Genomic DNA, 17,498 nt, shown 5'->3' with positions numbered 1-17,498 from the left:
GATTGTGAGGCTAGGCAGAAGGTGTTCTTAGGTGAAGGGTTTTCGGCCAATATGGTTTAGTTAGAGAGTAGTGATGAGTTGGGTGTCAAAGGGTCATCAGAAGGTTATTCTCCTCAATAGTGCGGTTTAGTAGAATGATGGTCATCAGAAGGTTATTCAAACATTCTACAATGCCATGTTTTGCAAAGTGTTACCATCGGTTTGATCGAGATTATAGTGGTGTGATTGAGTCTAATGTTCATGCATGATAATATCATAAATGATCGAGTAGTTTAGGGTTGGAGCAATGACAGTCTTCAGCTCTGGTTTATAATAACATTGTGAATCCAATTTCACACTCTAGTTTTATTCTTACTCATCATTCTTTTTTGTACTCAGCTAATCTAGTGTTCTCTAGTGTTTCCTTTTATCAGCCACTTGTTATAGCCTATTTTCAATCACTTGGGGTGTATGTTGGGCCCCCTACTAATATTTCAGTTAATCCCAACTTTGGTGAGAATCAATTTCTGGTCACGGCACCTACTGCATTTGTTTTAATAATTTCACCTTCTACTAGTACTCAACCTTTAGTGAAAACTACAAACGATCTTGTTTGGTATCCAGACACCGGAGTTACTCATCATGTAACCAATTATCTATATGTGTTAAACTCAGGTACAATATATACAAGTGATAACGCCTTGCACATGGGTAATGGTGAAGGGGTTAAAATTGCACATATAGGTCAAAGTGTTTTGAATACTGGTACAAAACCTTTGCTTTTGCAAAACATATTGCATGTTCATAACATAAAGAAAAAATTGCTTTCTGTGTACACCCTTATGAATGCATTGTGAAGGATGCCCAGACCTAGAGAGTTATTCTATGAGAAAAGCTCATGGATGAAGGTATTTACCAGTTACTACCACATGATGAGGAGGGTTGGTATCATCAACTGAATAATGTTTCCAAGGCTCAAGATCTTTTAGACTTACCACACAGGAAACTAGGCCATTCTTCCATTGATGTGGCGAAGTTGGTCATGAAGTGTTGTAGTGTTCCTTCTAGTGAAAATAAATTGTCTCATGTGTGTACTACTTGTATGCAAGGAAAGGCTTACAAACTACCTTTTTATACGTCTTTAACTGAACATAAAGTACCTTTCAGTTAGTTGTCTCAGATGTGTGGGGGTATGCACCGTTTACTTCCTCTAATGGGTTTTTGTATTATGTATATTTCATTGATATGTCAAGTCAGTATACCTGGATGTATTTGCTTAAGAGAAAGTATGAGGTGATGCAGTGTTTTCTCAATTTTTATAACATAATTGAAGTACAATTTTGATGTAAAATTAAGGCACTACAAACTGATGGTGGTGGAGAGTATCATGTTGGAAGCGTAGGTGGGCTCTCAATATTTTATATTGCTCGAACTATTATTAATACGAGATAAAATACGTTACAACGACGTTACCCCAATATTACAATACTACAACACTATGACACTAGCTGCGGTTAGTTTACAACAACCTCGTTATTCTAAGCTTTGCTAAGTTTTACTCAATTCTCTCTAATAATTTTGCTAAGTTGTCTCTCATTCTTGCTTTTTTAAGATTTTCCTAATATTCCTCATCTTTTTTTTCATCTTATACATTGCATATATATAATAGTTAATAAACCGCCTACTTTTATGCTATGGATGCTTCTCAATTTCTCTCCATTATTGTCGCTTAATACTTGCTTGACGAGGTGGACATCTTTGCTACAAACTTATCCCTTTTGTGGGACCACCTTAATATGCTTAATAGTTAAGCATGTTGCCTCATTTTCCATGTGATTTTCTACAATATTCTTCAATTTTTCATAGCATTTATAGTCGCATTTTTTGACTTTCAAATTTCTAAAAATCAAGTTTGATTTCTAGCATATCAGCGTCTCCAGAGTTGGTTTCAAATGAATTGTTTGCACCATCGTGTCTCATGCCTAGGCAATTATGATCAGAATGATAGGGTTGAGCGGAAACACACATATTGTTGAAATGGGTTTAGTTATGTTGGCTCAAGCATCCCTACCTCTAAAGTTTTGAAGCTATGTGTTTGTTTCAGTTGTTTTTCTCACAAACAGGTTGCCCACGAGGGGTTTGGGTGGTAAGACGCCTTTTGAAGTGCTTTATTAAAAGCCTTTAAACTACTTATTCATGCGGGTGTTTTGGTGTTCTTGCTTTCCTTGTATAAGATTTTCAAATTGTCACAAGTTATAGTTGAGGTAAAAAAGATGTGTTTTTCTGGGCTATAATCCTTCTCACAAAGGTTATCGATGCTTAGATGATGAAGGCAAGGTTCTTGTTTTTAGGCACATTTTGTTTGATGACAAGATGTTTCCTTTTAAGGTTTTTTCGAGAAACTAGTGGAGCAGTGTGTGACAGTTCTATATCTGGTGTATTACTTGCTGTTACTTTCTTAAGTCCGGTGGCACCCTTATGTCTAGTGTTTTGTTTGCCTATGCAAACTGTACAAACTAGTCCGAATAATGAGATGACAACTGGGATGATTCCTGAGCCAGTGGTTTTTTTATTGGGATTTCTTTATAAGGAGTGGACATGTTGGTAACTCACCTGTTGGAGTGATTAATGAAGGTGTTGATACTTTTAACTTCACTTATAGATATATCACATGTAGTGGTTGAATTATCTCCACCACTTGTTTTGTACTGATCTTGGTCTACCTGTGTCGAGTTTTGACTTGATTCGTCATGACCGTATGAATGAGGAATGTATTGCTAGGGATTCTTTATCTCCTAGTCTCGATATACATTAACCTCATCCTGCTTTAGATAATGTTATGCCTAGTATTAATGATGTAACACTCACCGATCATAACATTCATTCCATGGTTATTGGGGGTAAAAATGAGATAAGAAAACCCAGGGTTCTACAAGTTCCTATGTTGATAAAGAACCTACAACTATAAAGGAGGCTTGACTAACCCCTCACTGGAAGGCAACAACACATAAGGAGAAAGATGTGTTGGACATGAATCAAACTTCATTTTTTTCCTAAGGATAGGCAGGCTATGAATTGAAAATAGCTTTTCAAAATCAAGTAAAATATCGATGGAACTATAGCTCGGTATAAGGCCTGAATCGTAGAAAAAGGATTTCTTAGCAACCTGATGTTGACTTCCAAGAAGTTTTTAACCCTGTATCCAAGCTAGTTACTATTAAAGTGATAATTTCTCTTACTCTAGCAAAAGGATGATCTTTGAAGCAAGTTGACATTAACAATGTCTTCTTAAATGGTATTCTGTGTGAGGAAGTTTATATGGCTCAAACTCCATGTTACAAACAAAGGGATGGTAGCTTGGTAGGTAAGGTGAAGAAGGCTATTTATGGACTAAAACAGGCTCCTCGAGCTTTATTTAAGAGCCTCAAAGTTTATCTAGTCTCTGAAGGTTTTGTCTTGGAATGGTTAGATGCTTCTCTTTTTGTTAAGAAAACTAAAGCTAATGTGGTTAAGTTGTTGGTGTATGTAGATGATATAATCCTTACTGACAGTTATGATGTTGAAGTTCAAGGTGTAATTGATAAATTGAACAAATAGTTCTCTTTAAAAGATCTTGGTCATCTTAGTTTCTTCTTGGGCATTGAAGTTTGTTATGACTCAAATGGCTTGGTATTAAGTCAACAAAACTATATTCAAGACTAGTTGCAAAAGAATGGGCTTGAAAAGGGCTTCCTACTCCTACGACAACAAGTTGTAAGCTCTCAACCACCGAAGATATACCTATTGACAACGTGGTTTAATACAGAAGCATTGTTGGAGCATTGTAGTACGATATTATCATCATATTAGATATCGTGTTTGTTGTTAACCGAGTTTGTCAATTTACGCAAACACCACGGAATGTTCACTTTCAAGCTGTTAAGCGAATTTTGAGATATTTGTAAGGTACTTCTGACTTTGGTGTGAGGTTCAAATTTGCTTCAAGGTTATCTTTTGTGGGCTATATTGATGCAAATTGGGGAGCTCGCATAAACAAGTTGTTGTTGTTAGGACCATTATTAAGGTTGAGTGCAAGAGTGTTACTTCAGCTGCTGCAGATTTAGAGTGGATCGAATCTCTGCTTAAGGAGTTTCATTTGGCTTCTCATGAAAAACCTACTTTGTTGTGCGACAACACGGGTGTTGTGGCAGTTTATGTCAATCCCATTCTTCATTCGAAATTCAAGCATGTTAAGCTTGACTTGTTCTTTGTTAGAGAAACGGTGAAAGCTAGCCAGCTGTAGGTTCATAAAGTTTCAGCTTACGAGCAAGTTGCTGATGTTTTTATTAAACCCTTGTTACCACTCATATTTCTCAAGCATATATTGGAAAAGTCATACAAAGGGGGAAATTATTTTTTAACAATGGGGGCAATAGTTTTTCAACAAAAAGGGCATGGTTTTGCTGGTAGAAGAATTCGGTGCAATTGTAAAAAAAATGGTGCATCATTTGTTGAATTTGATAAAGGGGTTAATTAAATCTTAGTAATTGCACTTTAGAGTATTTTCAAAGATTAGTCCCTATGCTTCAACTATAAATACCCTTACCCATTTAGCTTCAAAATCATCCCAAATCGTTTCTTTCTCCCAATACTATAGAGCTTTCTTGTGAGTAGTGAGTGTTTTGTAAACACCTGTAAATTTTCTCTTTTTAGTAAAAGATCTACAGCAGTCCGGAGACGTAGGCATAATTGGTTGAACTCCGTTATCAATTACGGGTATTATTTTTCTGCTTTTATTTCGCATTCTCACTAATCTGGTTATAGGAAAATTACTCGTACTCGTTTTATTTCCCAACAACTGGCATCAGAGCTTTTGGTTGTGAATTTTGTCAATTTTTTGCGAGATTACTATTTATTACTATTCAAATAAATAGTAAATTTCGTGAATAGTAAAAAATTTATCGGCGATATAAATTTGTCGACAGAGGTGTTCTAATACACGGTGGTTCGCAAGAATTGTCAGAAACGATCCAAATGAAGCCAGATTCGAGTGGGGGCGATGGCTGCAGACGAAGGGAATGTGAAAATTGAGAAGTTCGATGGTGCGGACTTTGGCTTTTGGAAGTTGCAAATTGAAGATTTTCTGCACCAGAAAAATCTATATCAACCTCTCTCAGGAAAGCAACCAGTGGGCATGAAGAATGAAGTCTGGGCTCTTCTCGACAGACAAGCCCTCGAAGTTATCTGACTGACGTTATCCCGCAATGTTACTTTCAACATAGCAAAGGAAAAGACCACGGCGGCTCTCTCCAGTATGTATGAAAATTCATCGGCCTTAAACAAAGTTCATTTGATGAGGCGATTATTCAATTTGCGGATGGCGGAAGGGGCATCAGTGGCTCAACACCTAAATGAACTCAACACAATCACAACCCAGTTGAGTTCCATGGAAATTGAATTCAATGATGAAGTTCGAGCTTTAATTCTCTTATCATCTCTATCGGACAGTTGGAATGCTACTGTTATAGCAGTCAGTAGCTCGTCGGGAAACAGTAAATTGAAATTCAACGATGTTCGGGATATGGTATTGAGTGAAGAAATTCGACGGAGAGAATCGGGTGAAGCATCAACCTCCTCAGTCTTGCACACGGAGTCTAGAGGGAGAACTTCATAAAGAAATTCAAATCGTGGCAGATCAAAATACAGAACGATAAAATCAAGAACGGGAAAAAAAGTTTTTACCTGTTATAATTATGATAAGAAGGGTCACTTTAAAAGAGATTGACGAGCACTGAAGAAAGATATCAACGCACAGGAATCTGCCAACATGACAAAGGAGACAGGTGATGCCATGATTCTAAGCGTCAACAGTCCGATTGAATCATGGATCTTGGATTCAGGGGCATCTTTTTACTCCACCCCATGCTAAGAAATCATGGAGAACTATGTCAGTGGTGATTTTGGGAAGGTTCATCTAGCTGATGATGAAACCTTGAAGATTGTTGGAAAATGAGACATCCGACTAAAGTTGCCAAACTAGACCACCTAGAAACTGAAAGGAGTGAGACATATTCCAGGCCTCAAAATAAATTTAATTTCTGTAGGACAGCTTGATGGAGAATGATATAGTACAACCTTTTCAGGCTGTGAATAGAAGATTACCAAAGAAGCACTCGACATTGCTCGTGGTAAGAAGACTGGTACTCTCTATGTAACCTCAAATTTAGAGAATATCATTGCAGTAGTAGATGCTGATGGAAAATCAAACCTATGGCACCAAAGGCTTGGCCATATGAGCGAGAAATGGATGAAGACACTTTTGTCAAAAGGGAAGTTGCCGGATCTAAAGAGTGTAGATGTCGGGCTATGCGAGGATTACATCTTTGCAAACAAAAGAAAGTCAGTTTTGCAAAGATTGGTAAGACACCCAAGGCTGAAAAGTTAGATTTGGTTCATATTGATGTATGGGGGCCATCTCCAGTTCCATCTCTTGCAGGCTCACAATATTATGTCACCTTCATCGATGGTTCTACAATGAAGGTGTGAGTTTATTTTCTGAAGAAGAAATCATAAGTCTTTGATATCTTCAGAAAATGGAAGGTCATGGTGGAAAATGAGATTGGTCTGAAAGTCAAGTGGTTGAGGTCTGATAATGGAAGAGAGTACAAAAATAGTAGATTCAGAGAATTTTGCGCAAACAATGGGATCAAGATGGAGACAATAGTTCCCATGACACCGCAGCAGAATGGCGTAGCAGAGCGCATGAACAGAACTCTGAATGAACGTGTCAGAAGCATGAGGATACATGCCGGCTTGCCCAAAATGCTATGGGCTGAAGCTATCAACACTGCAGCTTACCTGATCAACCGTGAGCCCTCAGTTCCCTTAGATGGTGGAATACCAGAGGAATTTTGGAGCAAAAAAGAAATAAACCTTTCACACTTAAGAGTGTTTGGTTGTATATCTTATGTATACATAAACTCTGCAGAAAGAAGTAAACTTTATGCTAAGTCCAACAAATTTGCCTTTGTTGGTTATGGCGGTAATGAGTTCGGCTACCGGTTTTGGGATAATGAAAATAAGAAGATCATCAGAAGCAGAGATGTTATTTTCAATGAGAATGTGATGTACAAAGACAGATCAACCGTAGAATCAAGTAGCTCCAATATCGAAGTTGAAACAAAGGAATTTGCTGAGTTCGAGAAGATTTCTGGAAATGATGTTCAAATCAGTCCTAAAGCAGTTCAAGAAGAACCAGGCACACCGGAACTAAGACGCTCCTCTAGAACTCCTAAACCAATCCAGCGTTATTCACCTTCTTTGCATTACTTATTGCTGACTGACAATAGTGAACCATAGTGCTGTGATGAAGCAATACAGGTGGATGATTCAGTCAAGTGGGAGTCTTCCGAAAGATGAGATGGACTCGCTTATGTCAAATCAGACGTGGGAATTAGCTGAATTACCACCAGGCAAGAAAGAGCTCCATAACAAGTGGATTTACAAGATTAAAGAAGAGCACGATGAGAGCAAACGCTACAAAGCAAGATTGGTTGTCAAAGGCTTTCAGCAAAAAGAAGTTATTGAGTACAATGAAATTTTCTCTCCAGTCGTGAAGCTGTCTACAATCAGATTGGTGTTGAAAATTGTAGCTGCAGAGAATTTACATCTTGAGCAGTTAGATGTAAATACAACTTTCCTTCATGGTGATTTGGAGGAAGAAATCTATATGAGGTAGGCAAGAAAAACCTAGTATGCAGGTTGAAGAAGAGCTTGTATGGTTTAAAACAAACTCCTAGACAGTGGTACAAGAAGTTTGATAGTTTCATGGGTAGCAGTGGTCTTACCAGATGTCAAGCAGATCATTGTTATTATATCAAGAAGTTCAACAACAGCTTCATTATTTTATTGTTATATGTTGATGACATGTTTGTTGCTGGTTCAGACATGCAAGAGATTATAAACTTGAAGCAAAAATTGTTGAAGCAGTTTGCTATGAAGGATCTGGGTGCTGCAAAGCAGATTCTTTGGATGAATATCAAGAGAGACACAAAGTCGGGGACTTTGATATTATCACAGGCTGAGTACATCAGCAAAGTACTCTCTAGGTTCAACATGCAAGATGCTAAACCAGTAAGTACACCTTTAGGTGTTCATTTTAGACTCTCCAAAGAACAGTCACCAAAGACGGAGGAAGAACGTGCACACATGGTGAATGTGTCGTGTGCCTCAGCAATTGGAAGTATGATGTATGCCATGGTTTGTACCATACCAGATATTGCTCATGCAGTGGGAGCTGTTAGCATGTACATGAATAATCCGGACAAGGTACACTGGGAAGCAGTCAAATGGATTCTCAGATATCTGCGAGGTACCACAAACAAAGCACTTTGTTTCAAAGGTAAAGATACGATACTAATAGGCTATGTAGATGCCGACTTAACCGGAAATATTGACATAAGAAATAGCACTACAGGGTATGTCTATACTCTATGAGGTACTGCAGTGGGTTGGGTTTCTCAACTATAGAAGATAGTTGCTCTCTTCACAACTGAAGCAGAATATGTCGCTGTTACAGAAGCCAGCAAGGAGATGGTCTGGCTCCAAAGTTTCTTGGAAGAGTTAGGCAAGAAATAAGAAAACAATGTCTTGTATTGCGATAGTCAAAGTGCTATCCATCTAGCGAAGAATCCGTCTTTTCATTCTAGGACGAAACACATACAATTGCGATATCATTTTATCCGATCTCTTCTGGAAGATGGGATTTTGAAACTTGAAAATATTAGTGGAACTCAAAATCCGGCAGACATGTTAACAAAGACGGAGGCTACGGACAAACCGAAGTTGTGTTCAACTTCAGTTGGCATACTAGAGTAACAAGACCATAAATATTGCTGCATTGATCGAGGTGTGAAGACATATTAAAATCAGTCTTCAAGTGGGAGATTGTTGGAAAAGTCAAACAAAAGGGGCAATTGTTTTTCAATAATGGGGCAATGGTTTTTCAATAAAAGGGGCATGGTTTTGCTGGCAGAAGAATTCGGTGCAATTGTCAAAAAATGGTGCATCATTTGTTGAATTTGATAAAGGGGTTAATTATATCTTAGTCATTGCAGTTTATGGCATTTTCAAAGATTAGTCCCTATGCTTCAACTATAAATACCCTTACCCTTTTAGCTTCAAAATCATCCTAAATAGTTTCTTTCTCCCAATACTAGAGAGCTTTCTTGTGAGTAGTGAGTGTTTTGTAAACACCTGTAAATTTTCTCTCTTTAGTAAAAGATCTACAGCAGTCTGGAGACGTAGTCATAATTGGCTGAACTCCGTTATCAATTCCGGGTATTATTTTTCCGCTTTTATTTCGCATTCTCACTAATATGGTTATAGGGAAATTACTCGTACTTGTTTTATTTCTCAACATCATAGACAGAAGTTGTTGATTACTCAAACAGAAGGGGATGTTTTCATCAGTGCTGAGGAGTCGCATGAATGTTGGAAAGCTTGAAACTTGATGTGTATGGGAAATGTTGGGGTATAGTGTATGACTATACGTCTGTGAATTGTGAGTAATTGGTCACAAGATGTTATAAGAAAAAAATAAGTGTGTATATATACATATAAAACTCATATAGAAGTCGTTAAGCGATTCAAATGATAAGACGAAATGTTGTTCTCTTTATAAGTTTCGAGTTCGAACAAATACGTCTACAAGGTTAAAATAAATAATTAAAAATACACAACAAGAAAATAAAGCTGCATAAAAGCATTTTCCATCAATATACTAAATAATTATACAAACTTACTGAAGTGGTTGGTTTTACAGCATATACGATGGTTCTTGAGGCTCATGGGTTTTCTGTGAAATGGTGTAACTATGTCCTGGGCCTTATGGGCGGTGGAGGCACCAAAAATTCCAGTACAGCCCAATAACCGCTCGACATCTTAGAAGCAATTCAGCTTGCGAATTTGAAGTTAGGGTCTGTAAATTTTTAGGGAGCACATTTGTCATATTTGAATTTGAACCTTATCATCTATCACTCATTCTAAAATTCTAACCTTTTCTAACAAAAAAAAAGTAGTGTGTTATGGTATTGTATACCCAATTTTTAGATGGTCAGATTTTCTAGTAATTAATCAGGAATCAGAAGAAATAAAATTGATTTAAATCTGAAAGTATTAACAAATAGGATCATCGACTATGATTTTATAGTTAGATAAGCAATTAAAAACCGTTGTTGCTATCAATTTTATGCACCATATGATTTGTGATGAGCTGACTGTAATTTTAGTTGTGAAAGATAAACCTTTACATCACTAGTGTGTATATACATATATTTAACAAGTATGGCATTATGGTTGGTTGATTCATGAGGGGAAATAGCAAAATAGATTCAAATTCCTTGTGAACATATAAATGACTTGCTTAGCAACGCTTTGAACTCAATGACCCTACAGAAGCCGAACAAACTTGCATGGATAATCCTATGATTATTACATATAAATAATCCTTGTGAAGTGAAATACAAGGATTGAGATTGATGGCAAGTGGACCCCCAAACTAGCTGCAACTATTGTTTCGTCAGATTAGAAAGGTCTAAGTGCAGAGTCTCGTACCCACCTTATAATCGAGTACGGGGTCCCATTGACATAACAACACATCTACCAGGCCTTCTCCCAAATGAATGCATCTTAAGTTACCAGATACACAAGTGTGTTTCTGAAAAAGAAAGGAAGATAGTTGTGCTCCACATGGAAAATCAAATTCAACAGTACTTAAGCAACACCGCCAAGTCAATCATTGTTCTTCAGGCGGTGGTGTTGGACCGAGGCATTAAACAATTTCGGGGTCGCAGGTTGGGTGCCCACAGCAACCTATACCACATTTTCCCTGGCCACCCAACTTCAGGTGCTTTTTATCACAGTAAATTTGCAATTAGATTCCTCAAGGTAGATGTTTATGTCTAGGGTATAGCTGAATTCACGCTAATACTTTACAAGGAAAGCTTAAATGTAACTATGGCCTAGTTCTTTTAGCGGACCATTTTTAAGTGCCTCTTGCACTGATACTGATAGTAGTTCAGCTTTGAAAAAGGCCGAATCTTGAAGTCGCCTTCCAACTTCCTCTACCTGTTTTGTCTAAAAGACGGTTATGATGTCAACATCAGTAAAGAGAAAGGTTTATTGTTGAGTGGAAAAACGATAATCACCAATGAAGTTGCTAAATTAAGTGGGTACCTTACCTGTACAATAACTTAGAGCTTAAGCACACTACATGGAAACATATGTCGCCACGAAAAATACAAATCGTCTTTTCTTTAGAAAAATAGCAGAAAAACAAAACAATTATTATTTCCAAATAATTATACATTACATTTAAAAAAAAATCATAAATAATATTTTTAATATCAACAAGTCTAGTAAGATATATTATATTCTCACAAGAAGGATTCGGGTTCAACCCTCATAAAATATTTACATATTAGAAAAGATAATCATAAATTCCGAACATGGATCGTGCTAAAATGGATATGAATTTTGCCGAAATATATAAATGAATTTCTGATTTTATATAAATCTTAGGATAAACTACATAATTGATCACTTTCAGTTGATCCATTGAGTTCAAAAAACTTAATTTTTGGTCACTTACGTCATCATTTTATTAAGATTTGGTCACTGAAACATTGAGTACTGTTAGATTGATGATGTGACACGTTAATAAAATGATTGAATTTTTATTTTAAATCCTAAACTTTATTAAAAACACTACTTATGGACCTTTTTATAGACTCAAATTAATTTAGAGATAAAATTTCAATTTATCCACTTTTTAAATATGATTTCTCCAATTTTTGTTCATCTTATTCCTGCTTATTCTTCAATCGTATATATTCATCTGCAATAGTCTTCTTGTTTTTAATTATTAGCCAATAAAAAAATAATGAAGTAAAATGAATTTTAGTTGTAATTATTCAAGGATAATTAAAAGAAAATCTCAATTAAAATCCTTCATTTTAGTGTTCATTGATTAATTTAAACATTTCAAAGAAAATAAAACAAGAACTCATATATAAATTACATTCATCTTCAGCTCTTGCTTTATGACTTTTTAGACCGACAACCGAGGTTCAATGGGAAAAATGAAGAGTATTTGGTTTAAAACTTTAAAAAGATGTACCACCATCACAACGTCACCACCTCGAGTATAGAAAATCAGAGCTTCTTTAATTGTGGCGTTATTGCTGGCATGAAATTAGGTGTCCATATTCGACGTGTTGTTTACCAACGAGATCCTCATGACTCGAAAGATCATCGAATCGACCTCCATGACGCATTGGACTGGACGTATTGTTCGGATAAATTGATTTGAGTTTGGGATGAAGATGAAGAAGTGTGGGGAATGAACAACAATGGGTAGGAAAACAGAACATACTAAAAATGGGTAAATTAATTTTTTCCCTAAACTAATTTAAGTTTACAAAAAGACCCATAATTAGTATTTTATATAAAGTTCATGGGTTAAAATAAAAAATAAACTCCTTTATTAATGTGCTACATCATCAAAGTAACGGAAGTCAACGTCTGAGTGATCAAAACTTAATAAAATGATAACGTAAGTGACCAAAAATTATGTTTTTTTAAATTAAGTGAGGAAAAATGTACAAATATTAAACTAAAGTGATCAATTCAGTAGTTTACCCTAAATTTTAATATATTAATAAATTATATCATTATAAGCCTTTAAAATAATCCCAACGATTTTTCATTGTATTTTATAACGTATTTGGATATTCTAACATAATTATATAAAAATATAATTACTATTCTAATAGAAATTTTAATTATCGGGCATACTTGATAAATATAATATAATTAGATCTTAATTTCTCAATTCATATTTAACTTTATAAATTATAATTACATAATTATATAAATTTTTATGTATTATTAAGTATTATACAAGAAACTAATCTTAAATTTTAAAAATATTAAATGTTCTATAATAAGATAAGAAAGATATCATATCTTTTGTATTATATTGTATTATAGTATATTGTATTGTATTATATTATATTATATTATATTAAGGTATGACAATAATAATATATATAATATATATATATATATATATATATATATATATATATATATATATATATATATATATATATATATTTACACTTTTCTAAGAGCATTGGATTGAGAAAAATCAAATATTGAGATTAACTTTTTTTTTCACACAAAATTATTATTTGGGTAAATCACACGTTTAGTAATTAAACTATTAATTTTAGTATCTAAACTTTTATTTTTTTTAAAACCTACTTAAAGTTTAATTTTTATTTCATTTTAATACAACATCATTAAAAACTTTATTTTTTGTTTTATTTTAATATCTCGTTCAAAATTTAACGTTAGTTTTGAAAAGATTGAAAGTTTAAATAATAAAACGCGTCAAAACTGATCGTTTAGATACTAAACATGTTAAATTAACGACGGTGTACTAAAATGAAATGAAACCTACATGTTAGGTATGATTTTTAAAAATAATTGAAAATTTAAGTACTAAAACGGACCAAAACTGATAGTTGAAGTATTAAATGTTTAATTTAGCCTTATTATTTTAGTTATAAAATAATAATAATAATGGTAAACTAAAAATATGTTTAAAAACTTTTAGCTGTACATACTTTAATAAATTGATAAATTATAGCAATTAACCAAATAATTAGATTTAAATATTTTCTAATTCGTTTACCATATATCTTTCTAAATGCACCATTAAATAATTCGTGTCGAGCTACTAAATTTATGAGAACAAAGGTTGGTTGGTCTATGGTTTATGGTGAAGCCCTGACAGGTGGCAGATGATAAGATGGTTAATGATGAAGTAAGTACCTTGCTCTTATCCAATCATGATGCACGACTATCTCTTGCTAAATATTAAAAGTAGAAAACAAAATAAAGTATTCATTAGTATCAAACAAAGGCAAAAAGAGCCACTAAAGCAAAGCAGGAACATTTCTAGACCCATATTCGCTGTTTCACTTTTAATCATTTCTTAACTGAAAATTGAAAAAACATTAACAACGAACAAACACAGGATTATTATATGATAAGCGGTAGTTGACAAATATATATACTATTTTTCTTCTTTACTAACTAAGCCAAAAGCCAACCAAACCCCAAAAACAAGCATACCACTTTAAGATATTTACATTTCCATATATATATATATATATATTTGTGTGAACTCTATTTCAGTGTTTGTCTTTTTGATTTTATTATTACAATGTCCAGTGGGTGGTAGGGACAGTTTTATACTGACACATCTGAGCGACTGGCAGCGTCGTTGCCGGATCTTGGTTGCCGTAGAAGCTCTATCAGTGTCTCTGCCTGTCCAAATAATGGCAAACAAAACGACAACCCATTAGACAAAATAATACACCAAAAACAAATGGGGAGGAGAATTTTCAATGCCAAATCAACCGATTGAGACTGTGAATTATGAAAATTGACCTAGTTATCCTTGTGACCAGCGCGTTCGAAGACAGATTCATTTTGTTGGTTTCTTTAGAAAAAAAGATGAAGAGAAATGTTTAACTGACGTGGCAAAACATTGTACGCTCCTTTCCTTGCACTAAAAACCAGCCATGACACTTCTGACCGGATTTTACTCTTTCTAAGTTAAAACTTAATGCTGTAATAGTAAATTTACCTTTTGTTTGGCGCGATTGGTACCGGACTGAGACAAAGCGACTAAGGGAGGAATCGCTCCTTCGCGGGCCACCATAGCACCGAACAGCACACTATCTTCGCAAATCTGTAACAAGATCGCTACGGCGATTTCCTTTTGCCTTTGCGATCCAACTTCAATGATTTCCACCAAAACGGGAATCCCTCCTTCTTCAACTAATGCCGTTTTAGCTTCCGGTACTGATACCAACACGCTCATAACGAAGGCCGACTTGTCAACCATGTTTGACCCGAAGTCGGCCATTAATTCCACCAGTGGTCTCATGATCTCCGCTTCAACGGCCCTGATTTTGTTCTCTTTAACCGTACATAGAGAATACAACGCCGTCGATGCGTCCTTTTTCCCGCGAATTCCACCGTTCTCTAGAAGATTAACTAAAAGTGGAATAGCTCCTGACCGTCCGATTGCCACCTTGTTTTCTTCTACCTGCGATAGCCGTAGCAAAGCACAAGCTGCGTTTTCTTTAACCGTTGCAGTTCCCGTTCTCAAAGCTCTAACCAGTGGCTTAATCGCTCCCGATGATGCTATAAGTTCTTTGTTCTCATCGAATAAAGAGAGATTCAAAATTGCCGTCACACCGTTTTCTTGAAGATAGGGATCAGAGGATGAAATTAACGAAATTAAAGGCCTTATCGCGCCTGCTTTAGCAATCTTGATTCGATTTTCCGGCTTGTTCTTCGCCAACAGTCTAAGCTCCAAAGCCGCTTGCTTTTGCTCATCAATTGAACAGGAATCGAGATCCGATACGAGTTGCCGTATTAAGTCATCGGAATTCTCAGAATTAGCACAGGCGAGTAATAACCGCCGGCTCTGGGACGAAGCTGTTGGGAACTCCCCGGATCTATCGCTTTTACAATCACTGAAAGCTGTAGAATCGTCGTTGATACTCAAATCATTAAAGCTCCGCCCCATATACGTATAATTCACTGCACTCTCTGTCGCCATATCCAAGCTATCACACTTTCACTGCATCGAAATCTCACCGGTGTTTATAAAAAACACGATTAGGACGGGTGTTTATATCGGGTTAACAATATCCGAACGTGAGGCGTTTTCCGGTCGGTTGATAAAGGGCTGAAAATAGTGAAAGAGCGAGGGATAGGGGAGAATATAAGGGGAATTAGTTACACCTCACAAATTCTCTTGCAGTGGGGTTTCGCGATTCCACGTGTACACTTTTACCTTTCCAAAATAACCCTAATCCTGGTTTGAACACGTGCAATGCGAATGGTGTCCCCTCTTTTAGCGCGTGAAGAGAAGGTTGGGTTGGCTATTCAATAAAGAGTGGCTTTCATGGAAGACCAATCCGTTTCGATAAAACAAGAAAGACTCCCAGATTTTGAAAGTTCAACCGAACTATAGAGAGGTAAAAATGGGGCAAGATTTATAGTAATCCGATACATAACAGAAATGTACGTTTCAGTACCCTCTTTGGTCCTTTACGTTACTGCCACGTAAAACTCCATTTCCATCTTGTTATTTTATTATTATCTTTTAATTTTTATTTTGCAGGGTCCAGTGCCGACTTGGATGCACATGCTCGCTTGCATTATTCTTAAGGTGTTAGGACAGCAGATCAGATCAAGGCACGCTCTCCTCCTTTTTAATCACGAAAATCAAGCCGTTGCTCTTGTTAATGCTGTTGGGTATAATTCCTTTCTTTTTCTTCTTTTCTTGTTGTGGGTAAATTAAGTCTCAAATTCGTTTCCTTCTTTAAACACTTTCCAGTAAACAATAACCACAATAATTAATTTTTAAATATTTTATTTCTATTTGCTTACATGTCACAAGTATTGTCGGTAGACAATAGAACATGATAGAAAAATCGTGATCATTATAAAGTTCTGCCACTTACTAAAATGTGTTTTCTACCCAGTAAGTATAGTTATTATATTATTGACAATTTCTCCCATAATTTTACCAACTGAAGCACCGCATGGCATTTGGCAGCATTGTGCTTTTTCACTGTGCCCGTGAAGAAAAATTATGACAGCTGCATGGCGTGGCAAGGGACCTTCAATTTTCTTTAAATAATTTATTTTCAAGGTAAAAAAACATATATATTTTGGACTTTCAAATTTCCAAAAAGAATAATTCAAGTTTCTAGTAAAACAACTATAATATTTCCATCAACAAAAAATCTGGGAGTATTAAATTATTGAAATTAGTTTAGTATGAGTTCATGCTAACCTCAGGTTCTGTTACTTTTAAATTCCAAATTGTATATACATAAATATAACAAGGGTGTTTAGCTATTAAGAAAGTAGGCGAGCAAGTTGTAATCTATGATGATTCGTGGAATAAAACAAGGAGCTAATAGTGGTATATACTATAAAATACGTAAAAGGACAGTTTACCAGAAAATCTTCAAAGTTTGCTGCATGAATTTCAATATGCTGATGACAGGCAGCTTTTATCCTTAAGATCTCTTGGGAGATCGGTTGAGGGTGATGGAGATGGTGATGTGCTTACCTACCAACTTTATAACATTTTTTTACACATCCACTCCAATAAAACCCAAATTTTTGTTGTGTATGAACTAATCATGGAAAGTTAGAATTGAGAAAGGAGATATGTACTCCTAGTCAGTCCTTGACCACCATTCTCAGACGGTTCGTCTAAGAAACTTCCCCTAATGAAATCGAGCACCGGTAGAAAATGAAAAAGGTCAATAATGGCTTAAATGAGCACCAAACACTTGAAGGAAAGTTGAGTGCATTGGGATGTAACTTGGCAGGGGAGTCGCCACTAAAAATATAAAAATACCATATATTTTAGATTT

At 35.6% G+C, this 17,498-nt stretch overlaps 1 protein-coding gene across 1 annotated transcript; it reads right to left on the bottom strand.

Annotated features, from left to right (window-relative positions):
- Positions 1-14,208: 14,208 nt before the first annotated feature.
- On the bottom strand, positions 14,209-15,773 carry LOC120119999 (U-box domain-containing protein 4-like). Its single transcript, XM_039139768.1, has 2 exons — positions 14,678-15,773; positions 14,209-14,355 (listed from the first exon to the last, which is right to left on the bottom strand). The coding sequence occupies exons 1-2, from the start codon at positions 15,659-15,661 to the stop codon at positions 14,278-14,280; spliced, it is 1,062 nt and encodes a 353-aa protein (XP_038995699.1). The 5' UTR covers positions 15,662-15,773; the 3' UTR covers positions 14,209-14,277.
- Positions 15,774-17,498: the final 1,725 nt, after the last annotated feature.

Source organism: Hibiscus syriacus, unplaced genomic scaffold (genome assembly GCF_006381635.1).
Source record: "Hibiscus syriacus cultivar Baekdansim isolate YM2019G1 unplaced genomic scaffold, ASM638163v2 tig00001104_pilon, whole genome shotgun sequence".
NCBI classification, from domain to species: Eukaryota; Viridiplantae; Streptophyta; class Magnoliopsida; order Malvales; family Malvaceae; genus Hibiscus; species Hibiscus syriacus.
The sequence above is the reverse complement of the archived record's forward strand: the minus strand, read 5'-3'. Positions and strand labels throughout refer to the sequence as shown.

Excerpts from the sequence above, each read along its gene's own strand:
- LOC120119999 (XM_039139768.1), bottom strand. The coding sequence starts at position 15,661 with ATGGCGACAGAGAGTGCAGTGAATTATACGTATATGGGGCGGAGCTTT. Across the intron at positions 14,356-14,677 it reads CCAATCGCGCCAAACAAAAG|GCAGAGACACTGATAGAGCT; the intron begins GTAAATTTACTA and ends TTATTTGGACAG.